The 11,105-nt window shown below is 43.6% G+C and overlaps 1 protein-coding gene across 1 annotated transcript in view; it reads right to left on the reverse strand.

Moving 5' to 3' along the window:
• Positions 1-3,550: 3,550 nt before the first annotated feature.
• Positions 3,551-11,105, reverse strand: part of ANP32A (acidic nuclear phosphoprotein 32 family member A) — a 14,618-nt gene continuing 7,063 nt past the window's right edge. Inside the window, exons 2-7 of the mRNA XM_015811898.1 lie at positions 10,759-10,908; positions 9,335-9,457; positions 7,705-7,903; positions 6,155-6,252; positions 5,886-5,946; positions 3,551-5,070 (exon numbers count right to left, since the gene is read on the reverse strand). Of these exons, the coding sequence (XP_015667384.1) occupies positions 5,009-5,070; positions 5,886-5,946; positions 6,155-6,252; positions 7,705-7,903; positions 9,335-9,457; positions 10,759-10,908 (693 nt within the window). The 3' untranslated portion in view covers positions 3,551-5,008. The remainder of the gene's footprint in view (positions 5,071-5,885; positions 5,947-6,154; positions 6,253-7,704; positions 7,904-9,334; positions 9,458-10,758; positions 10,909-11,105) is intronic.

Raw genomic sequence — 11,105 nt, forward strand, 5'->3', positions numbered from 1 at the left:
ATTCCTGATTATTCCAGGGATGAAAAAACAAAATACTGTAAGCTCAGATGAAAGCAACTGAATTCATTATTACTTACCTTTGTTTTCCTGAGTAAAGTATGGCTGATAAACAGTGAGTGTGCAATTGAAATGCAAGCTCACTACACTGAACAGAAATCTGGAGGAGCCCAGGGAACACCCTTCTCCCTGGGAACTGTCCTGGGGTGTGCCTTGTGGCCCGAGCGCTCCTTAGACCCTGCAGTCAGTTTGGCCTTTGGTGTTATTGAACGCCCTCCAGGGCTCGCCCTGCCTGTCTGGGGCTGGCTCTTGCTTAGGCATCTCTCTTGGGCGGCTGGTAGCTACAATTTATTCTGCTGAAATATACCTAATGGCCACTGGGTAATGAATACATGCAGGTTGCATCTCTGATTGGTCTCTTCAAGAGTGGTTGTGAATGTACCTATGTGTACAGACACACACACAGCTACAAGGGTCCTGAGGATAAGCTTGACAAAAGGAGATAGATGCTGTTAAGTGGCAAGTAGATGAAGCCTTTGAGGGAATACAATCCGAAATACAACTGCAACACATACAGGCCTATCAGAGATCCTTCTCTTTATCAAGAGAATCCAAATGAAGGACCCAACCGGCTTTTCAAGTGGGAAGCAGTTAATTCAGCAAAAGTTAAGCACTTTTAATGTATTCTCCATAAGAAGCATATGAGTTATGGGTGTGTTTTATTCCTTTTGGTAGAAGCAGTGCACAGTAGACCTGTATTTAAATTTGACTCTCCTGTCCTGACAGTTTTCAGATTCATAGCTCAGGTTCTTCAGCAGCTAATGGAGCAGTTGACAAAGGGCCAATTTGTGGCAGGAAAAGGGATGGTAATCTCACTGAAGCTACCCAGGAAGATTGATGGCCACTGCCCACCCTGTCCAAAGGCAGATCTGCTTATTGAGTGAATGAGCTAATTATGGGGTGTGACACCCTGATAGCTTTCATGGCACTTACAAAACTGCAGGTCCATTCTCATTGTTGTTAATTGCAAAGTCGTTTCCGACCCATCGCGACCCCATGGACAATGTTCCTCCAGGTCTTCCTGTCCTCTACCATCTTCTGGAGTCCATTTAAGTTCACGCCTCCTGCTTCAGTGACTCCATCCAGCCACCTCATTCTCTGTCGTCTCCTTCTATTGCCCTCAATCTTTCCCAGCATTAGGCCCTTCTCCAGTGAGTCCTTCCTTCTCATTAGGTGGCCAAAGTATTTGAGTTTCAACTTCAGGATCTGGCCTTCTAAAGAGCAGTCGGGGTTGATCTCTTCTAGGACTGACCAGTTTGAATGCCTTGCAGTCCAAGGGACTCGCAGGAGTCTTCTCCAGCACCATAGTTCAAAGGCCTCAATTCTTTGTCGCTCAGCCTTTCTTATGGTCCCATTCTCATTATTTAGCCTAAAAAAACCCACACACAGTTCCCATCTTTTTTAAGAGAGGGAGTTGGCATGCTACCTGCACAACAAAGGGCCAACCTTTAGCACCAGACAGGGGCACCCACAGAGGTTGGAGTTTGCAGATTTCAAAATCAGTATGGTGGCCATGATGCGTTAGGAGGGCTTTGCTCACTGCCCTATCACAACCATCTTGACTTCATTTCCAAGGAGGCTTCTGGAGCTGAACACCTTGCATGCTGCCAAAGGGGGGCTGGGAACAAAGGAGGGCCAGGAAGGGTTTAACCAAGGCAGCAGGCTAGAAACCAGGAGTCTTGAGTTCCAGTCCTGTCTTGAGCATGACAGATAGCTGGGTGACTTTGGCCCCGTCTCTCTGTCTTAGCTCAATACACTTCATCGGTTCGATATGGGGAGAGGAGGAGGAGGAATATTAGGTGTATTTGCTGCCTTGAACTATTTACAAAAATAATTTTAGGGTAAAATCTCAGAAACAAACAAGATATTAAAGAGTGCTACTAGTAGGCAGCATCCTGCAGAAGGGCTGGGGAGGAGGGTGGTTGAGTAGGTGGGGTCTCTCCATAATAACCATTTTGGGAGATCAGTCTGCTGCTGCTGCTGTTGCTACGATGGCTGAGCCGATTCTGTCTCTGCCTTCACGCCATGCGTGCAACTTAACAAATGCTTTCTCACTCACTGCTGGTTGGTCAGGATTGCTTGGTGTCCCACTCTAGGAAGCCTGTTAATCCCAAAGTTGTTATCTCCAAGGCTGGCCCTACATATTTTGCTGCCTGAGATAAGGAGGTTGGCCAATTCAACAGATTAAGGGGAGGCATTCAAAGTATTGAAGCCATACTAGTTCTGCTCTCCCTCAACTGTGGCTTGGGAATCATCCCATTCAGATGTTGTGGGGAATAAGCCAGCATGTTAGGACAAGCTTTTACTGTACAGAAGAGTGAATCTGGCAGGATCAGTTTTGTCCATCAAGGGCAGAAAAAGCTGACCTTTGGGCTTTGCCCAGTTCAACTTCTCAGGGCTTCTGGTCCTGCGGTTTCACATTTCCCACGCCAGTATGCAGACAATCACTTTCCTTGAAAATTAGAGCTGGGTTGCCAGAGATTCCACATTGCGCACCAAAGATTTCTTTGGGATCTACCTTTCCCCAAACCTTTAATCCACAAGGACAGTCAGGCAACTAGGCCTCTTTTCTCTTTGCATCTCTGCCACCACGGTTCACATTGTATTCTGTGCCTAACACTGATTTTCCACTGTGCCACTTCAGTGTTCCCATTTGCTTATTATTTATGCCGCCCTACGATAGCGATGAAATAAAGCTACCCAAATAGCAAACCGGTCAGTTTGATGTCTCCTTGCCTTCTGGGTGCAATGAGGAGGAAACCTTCCAAAGGACGGTGAGGAGACGGGGAGACAGAGCAAAGAGACTCATGGAATAAACTCTGAAATAAAGCCCAGGATATCTACTGTAGTCTTCATAACAGCTGGATGGATAGTGAAAGCACAATTGGCCTCTTGAATTTTTCCACCTACTTTGTGAGTAGACAAATCAAGATGGTTTCCTTAAGGGAAAGAAGTCTCTGCGGAGGAACGTTCCCAGCTAGAATAGGATCTTCCCAAGGGATCTAATGGAAATGGAAAACCAATGAGGCTACAGAGGTTGCAAAACTCCTCATTAACCTGACATAAAAAATCAGATCTATCAGATATAAGGGGTATGCAAAACTACTTTTTCTATAGAACCCTGGGCTGTTCCCATTTCTTCCCTAGAATGGCCTAGTCACTGTGGCCCACAGGAGAAACAGAATATTGCAGTGTGTTCTGGAATATTCCACTCCTGGACAGGTAGCTCCCGTTCTTCCAGGGGCCTAGCGGGCTCCTCTGGGAAGCCTGAAAGTAAGATAGTGCAGGTAGAGCCACGCAACTAGGCCTCAACTTCTGTTACCCTGAGGTATTTTGCTTTGCTGGACTGAGCCATTGTGATTAATTAATTTTATTTTTTAAAAAAAGTTTAAAGATTCTTAAAACAATTACAAGTTTGTTCTTTAAAAAAAACTTTAAAATCAAGCAGAAAATTCCCACGTGGCCCATTTACTGCAATAAGCCACAGGAAAAAAATTGTATAAAAAGATTTATTGAAATTCATAATTAACAAAGACATAAAACTCAAAAAGTTTGGCTCTTTGGGGAGCAAGCGGGAAGGTCGCAATGGACGTGCTTGTTTATATACAGATGAGAAACTGACTAGAAAATACAAGCCACTTCTAGAGCTCTTATTCGAAGAGGGACATGAAATTAAATCTGTACATTCAACTAGGTACTTTGCAGTCAATTTACTGACTTTTTAAGAAAATACAACTTTTCTTTCAGCAATCCTTGCTCGTGTATGAAAAGAGACCCGACTGGCCTGGGCGTCCAGTACTGTCTCCTCTGTTATTAAACGGTTTGCAAAGATCTTCAGAGTATTGTAGAGCACACGTGGAAACAGATTCTCATCACCTAATATCAAGGAGTTGTTAATATATTTTTATATATAGTATTTTACAGACCAAAATAGTACACACTTTAGTTAAAAGGGTTCAAACATTTTCTTTTTTTATTACAACTGTCAAATGCAATTCACCAGTTAACTCAGGAAATTAGGAACACTTTTTATATATATTTATAGATATTTCCATGACTGCCGTTTACAGAGAACTGCTCTAGACCCCCTCAATAGTCAGAATACGAACCAACCAGGAATGGGAGCTGAACAAGGATCCTGCCATATTCTTGAGCGGTTCCCATCCCAGGAGAGCTTGCCCAGCCATGCTCTACGAGATTTTTTAAAATAAAAATTTGCAAAATCACCCCCACAAACCAAATAAAAAGGAGGGAGAGAGAGAGAGAAAGGAGAGAGAAATTACATAGTTGGTCACTATTTACAAACAACCAAGTAAATGTTACCGATAGGAAGTGGAAGAAAAGGGTTTCTGGGAACGGCAGCCATTCACAAAACAGGTAACAAGAAAACACTTGGTTATCAAGATGCTGCTGCTCCCCTGCGGTGGCGGCGGCTGGAATGCTCCCACGGCCAATTTTGCTGCATCCAGAAGAGAAGAAAGAAATACTTACAATATCTTCATAAACTGGCAAAAAGGGGGGGAAAGCCACTGAGTCTTCAGGCCCAAATTATCCCTCCGCCCTCCAGCTCCAGCCATCAATTTGAATCATTGTGGAAATCTTCCGGCTCATATTTATTTCTAAAAAACTTTAAAAAAAAAATCTAGAGTCCAAGATGAGCCACTTCAAGAAAAATGAAGTTATCTCTTGCGTTCTGTCTGCTACTGCATAAACAGGAATAACAGATAAAATATTTTTTTCAGAAACAAAGTGTAGCAGTCTGAATGGCAGGTGTTTTTTAAAAAATATGTTATTTTAATTCCCTTGCCCATAAAATTAAGCATTTCCTTCTTGATCTCACAGCAACATTACATTCCAGGGAGGGGGGGTGAGAAGGGGTGAAAATACAGGGTATAAACAGTCAAATCACAATAGGAGACTTATTTCCCCCCCAAAACAGATTACGTTGCATTTAATCTTCCTCCTCGCCTTCATCATCGGCCTCCCGTTTTCTCTTCTCCCCCCGGGCTTCATCTGTCAAAGGAAAGGGTTGCAGGGTCAGGATGAGGGACATCTCTCTGCCCCACCAGCTGCCCCCCTCCCCAGGCCGCCCGCAGGAGACGGAGGGCTTCTGGGATCAGGGCAAAGCAACCCACTTATGTTCAAGCCCGATTTCCAGCTGCGCAAAGGCCAGAGCAGCTGTGGGGGAAAGCTGCTTCCACCGCCTGCCAAATTCAGCCGCACTTCTTGCCCCACTTCCACGGGGAGCTAAGTTCCACCCTGCAACTTTTACAGTACAGGCTGCACCCAGCTGTTGAAACTGGTTATCTAAGCATTATTAAAAGCATTTTCCCATATAAAATATGTGCAAAGAAGAGGAATAAAATAAAAATATTAACCCAGTACTAATCCTCTCAGTGGCTACTTTGCACACTTTTTAATTTTAAATTAGCTGGTTGGTATCTGTTTAATTCCAACTACATATTGAAGAGTTCCAGGCCACTCTACAAGCTCTATAGTCAATGAAGAAACTAACTTTTCCCTGAAGAAATTCCTGGCTGCACCAAATAGAAGCTATAGCTCTCGCGTTTCTCCTTCATATCTGACTTTTCCTCTTAAGAGCTCAAGGCATGCTCACTGGAAGCCTCTCCTAATTTTTTCTCCAAAGAGCTTCCTTCTGGGGGGAGGCAAGCCTCTGGTTGCGGGATGACTTGAACCTGGCTTCCAGGCCAAGAGCTTAACCCCCCCCCCCCAGCATAACAGTCAGTCTCTCAGATCTGTGCTACTGTCCCAATTCTCTAGCCTTTTAAACAGGGCAGAGGTTTTCTCAAGGTTTGTTTTGCACATACCAACTTCTTCTTCCTCTTCTTCATTATCTACTTCACCATCTTTATAATCCTCTTCATCCTCCTGCCAGAGAGAAAAGGCAAGCGTGTTTTATTGCATCTAGAACTTGTCTAAATTGGAAAAACTACTTTGCTTTGGAAGGGGAATTGCCATAACCACATTTGATATGAGGCAGTTATCTGCTCTGGCTGATCAGACCCCACCACCCTGCATTCCAAAACAAGACGCCTACAGCTGGTCTAATTCTCTCCCCCAATTACTACAGTCTTACCTCCTCTTCTCCACTCACATCTTCCTCTTCTTCACTCACATCCTCCTCTTCCTCTAATTCATAGTATCCTAACTGACCCTCTTCATCATAGTCCTCTTCTATAAAAACAAAACAGAAAAATCAAACCATTTTATCACCTTGTCCAAGAGAGGAGTCAATTTCATTTTCTTCCAGTTCTCCTCCTAAATCTTTGCTTTATCTGTCCCAGGCCATAAAGCGCAAGAGCACCATTACAGTCAGGACAGGATGGAGCCTTGAACCTTTGCAGGAGAAATCTAGGGAGGGGATCACTGAGCAAGTACAGAAATACCCGATTCCCACTCTCCCACTCACCCTCCTTCAGCTATCTGAAAGTTGGGATTGTGAAGTGTTTGCATTCTTCTTCTCTTCCACACTAGGGAAACAATCGCTGTGCAAGCTACCTTAGGCTCAGAAAGGAGACAGGCCTCGAAGGCAGAAGACAGGCATTTAATGAACTAAATAAACAAATAAAGAGCCCCTTTCGGGTTTCCCGAAAGGAAGGCCAAGAACATTAAGCAACCTATCATGTAGTTCTGCCACTTCTCTCGTCTCATGCAAATTGAAGGAGAAACGCTCCAAACCAGCTAAATCTATTTAAAACAGCAAAACCACCTGATGTTTTTACGGAGTGGAACATAACAAGAGAAAAGACGTGACAGTCAGTTCCAAATATTTCTGAAGTCTAATCAATGCTTACATTCCTATCATCTGGGTATTTTTCATTTGTCAACATTATTTCTAGCATTAACCTTTCAGACAATAGACTTGCAAGGAACCTGCCTCTTCAGTAACCTTAACTGCAGAACGAGGACAGGAGTCCCCACAATCCCCAGGCCAATAGTTCCTTGCTTGCACATGGCACACCTCTGCACTGTGTGGCGTGGCTGGCATGCCACGAAAGCCAAGTATTTAAGGACAAAAAGAACCATGATACTAAAAAGAGCACGAATATAAGAATGACCCTTGGATTAGATCCAAAGGAGTCCATCTACTTGAGTAGTCGCTGATTTTCAAGCAGCAGTTATGCCTAAAACTTGCTGGAAATTCAGAATCAGGGTGTGGATTTTAGGTAGCTGTTTCTGGCCTCTACTGTCCCTTCTAAACAAAGGTCCCACTAAGCCATTGTACGTATCAGCCACTGAGTACTGCCTCTTCCTCCAATTTATTGTAATCCCCTTGAAAGCAATCTGTAGGAGTGGCCATTATCACGTCCAGAGGTCGTGTTTCCAGTAATTTTAAAGAGGAATAAAATCAACATTTACATACTACCTCTGCTAGTCAGAGGTCCTCTTATATATTTACCCCACCATTCCAGTGCAAGATGCCAATGTTCATCAATATTTGGTGCCAATGAGAAGTACAGGGCACTGGAATCTAGGAATTTTTCAGGATTCATTCCGTCTCCTGCTTCCAGGACAAACTGAACTGATACAGATAACTCTGTGGATGGTTTTGCTGCATCAAATAAGGCAAAGATATGGAGTTTTGTTCTTGGGAGTCAACCTCAACTAGAGATCAATCTCACACACCATCCTCCTCCTCCTCTTCATCATCTAGGTCTTCCACGTAGCCTTCTGCATCCGAATCAGGGGCCTCTTTATCATTTCGATCATAGCCATCCAGATACGTGAGTTGAGGGAGAAGTTTGAAGACATTATCTCTGTAGTCATTCAGGTTAGTGACCTCACAATTGAAAAGATCTAAACTCTTCAGGTTTTCTAACTTCTCCTGAAAGAAAAGGAAGGTGTTCATTGCCAACCCTCAGCCCAACACCATTGTGTCAGAATTATAACAACAAATGCTCCAAATGTATAATCAAAAGGCTTCTTAAGTAGCAGGTACTCTATCCTTTCAATCTAGTGAGGATCAGAATCGGCCTACAAGAGGTCTGGAAGTGGGCTGGATTTAAGCTTCACCTGGAGCCACAAATCACTGGGACTCTGCAAGAGAGCTGTCCAAGGCCCAATGGGAACAAACCCTGACAGCATCTCCTCAAGGTGTGCCAGGAATTTTAAATCCCATGAAGGAAGCAGCCTCCTGTTTGTTTCCAGACTACAGACAACATCCCTTTAGACAAAGGAGATGCGGAAGTCTGCAACCAATTCTGCAGATGCTCCCTTGCCAAGCCACAGAAGCTCACGGGAGACTGGGCAAGTTTCACTCTGTCACCCCAACCTACTCAAACCTTGTGGAAGAACAGGCTTCGTGTGCTTAAATATCAGTGTATATTAACTAAAAATATCAAGTACCTAAGACTCTTCTCTGTTCATGTCAGCACTGAAAAGGATTCTATTAGATTTTTAAAAAGGAAGACGCTTGGTCCCATTTGATGGGGACGCCAAATAGCACTACAATTTTATTGTTTCATCCTTAGGGACTCTTTTTTCTTGTGTACTTTCCATTTTAAAGTGTGTTGACCTTCACAGCAGAAAGCCAGCACAGACAATGTGCGACAGAGGCAGATCCAAAAATGTTGCCAGTCGTAATGTTACTGAGTCAAGGTTCAGGGCAGCCGTTCACAGGGTTTTTTTTATCTCTTGGGAATAAGGTAGGCCCCAGGAATCATAACGAAAGGCAGTCAAGAGTGGATCACAGTGCAAGATGTGGGTAAGAGAACCCAAACTCCTTGTTCGCTTGTGCCCTGCAGCCATCTGGGAAGGGCCAGGCGCTGCTGAGGGCCAGGCAGAAAAGGAACGGGGAGGGCCAGAGAGGCTGCAGGGTGACAGGGCTACAGGAATAATCCCAGGAGTACAGGTAGTCCTCAACTTACAACAGATCATTCAAAGTTACAACGCCATTTAAAAAAGTGACTTATGAACGTTTTCATAGTTATGATCTTTGCAGCAACCCCGTGATCAGGTGATCAAAATTCAGATGCTTGGCAACTGGTTCATACCTGTGACCGTTGCTGTGTCCCAAGATCACGTGATCACTTTTTGCAACCTTCTGAGAAGCAAAGTCAATGGGGAAGCCAGATTCACTTAACAACCAGGCTACTAACTTGTCAACTTCAGTGATTCACTTAACAACAAGAAAGGTTGTAAAATGGGGCAAAACTTATCAACAGACATTTTGAGCTCAACTGTGGTTGTAAGTCAAGGACTGCCTGTACTGAAAACTGACAAGCAGTGGTTCGCTAAGAAGTCTATATGGACTCACCAGTGGTTCTATTGTACTAAGATCCTTTATTTTGTTGCCACTTAGGTTTAGATGTGTGAGGTTCGGACATTTTTCTGCCAATACTTCCAGTCCCCCTGAGATTCTGTTGTCACTTAACTCGAGCTGAGGAGATAAATATTGAGCCAATTAAGAAAATACAATTTTGTTATTAATTTCTTAAGCTGATTTGGCATTTGCTCTCCAATATCTACAGTAAAGTCTTATCTGTGCACATATGTCACTTCACAAAGGATACATCCCTTTCCTGAGGCAGGAACCATCTGAAATTCCACCCAGATAACTCCCCAAAGAATAAGTGAAGCTACATGACATTGTTCCAGACATAGAGGGTTTAAGGAGAGCCATTTGAAAGGAAGTTAAAGCAGCAGCATCAGAAAGATGCTTGGAGAAAAGGAGGAACTGGAGAAGCGAAAGAGAACGAATGAGGGAGCCTGGAGAGGAGAAACGGTGGAAGGTTTTGGAGGGGAAGTCGCAGAGCTTGTCTGAAACTAAAAATAGATGGTGGGAGTGGAGGAAATGGCGTTGAGGGCCATCAAAACCGTTGTACAAAGGAAAACCAAGACACATAGCACATCTGGAAGTCCAGATAAAGCTAAGCAGGCGACCTCTGGAGAGGGAAGGTGGGCTGTGAGATGATCATTCATTCATTCTCAAAAGAAGAACAAGAAAAGCCACAGGAATAATGATGGAGCAGAAAGAAGGCAGAATGGGGAAAGAGGGAATATGCAGACGGGATAGGATGTCCTAAAGCAGCATGGAGAGTCACATGCAGAGCAGAGAGATGCCAACCAAGAGAACAGCTGAATTAACACCTCCAGTGAGACAAACAAAAGGCTGCTAGCAGAAGAGTAATGAAACCAAAGTGTAAAGGCTAGCAGAGCTCATTGTTTCAACAATGAAGAGGAAACAAATGTTGAACACAGAGTGAGAAAAAGGAAGCAAAAGGGCAGCTCTTAGCAGGGCATCAGCAGCAGAGAAGAGCCAGGATGATTCCAAAGGCGAGGCAGCTTTGCCTTGGCCAAGAAGATGCTACCAAGGAAGAAAAGAAAGGGAGACAACGGGGGGGGGGGGCAGCCCATGCTTCGGCCATCCTGTAAAAGCAAGAAGCTGCATGACCTGAGCCAACTATCAAATGAGACCAAATTGGCAGTCAGGTGGGCAGATGGGCATGTATAAAATGAGGGTGACAGCTGCAGAGTTATAATAAAAAAAAGTGAGAAATGTTAGGAAATGTCTGCACTTTACAATTAGATGATACCCACATTTATTAAAGAGAATCCAAAGTTTTGCTTTACTGTTTAGCTACATAGAAACCTGCATTCAACATTGGGTTCAAGGGTCTTTTATATAAGTAATTATTTGGCAACTCATGTTTTTCTTCATAAAATAAGACAACTACCCACCTTCTTAAGTTTGTTTAATTTTGGTAAGTTTACAACTGAGGTGAGGCCTACATTGATTGTACTTAATAGTTCCAGCTCTTCAAATTCATCTGTGAGGCCTTCAATTTTTCCTTCATTTGACCTGCAGTTGTCAAGAACAAGTTCTTTTACCTGGATACAAAAATTATATAAAACAAGGCTCAGTTATGTCATTTTCAGTTTCAGTCACCCTTTAATTACAACCATCAGATGAAGGAATGGCACCAGCACCCAAAGAATTGGACTTTCCAAGAAACAATTAGCATATAACATTATCATTAGCATAATGACTTTCTTTCCCCCCCATAATGACTTTCTTTCCTCCCCTC

This window comes from Protobothrops mucrosquamatus, unplaced genomic scaffold (genome assembly GCF_001527695.2).
Source record: "Protobothrops mucrosquamatus isolate PMUCROS unplaced genomic scaffold, P.Mucros_1.0 scaffold56, whole genome shotgun sequence".
NCBI lineage: Eukaryota > Metazoa > Chordata > Lepidosauria > Squamata > Viperidae > Protobothrops > Protobothrops mucrosquamatus.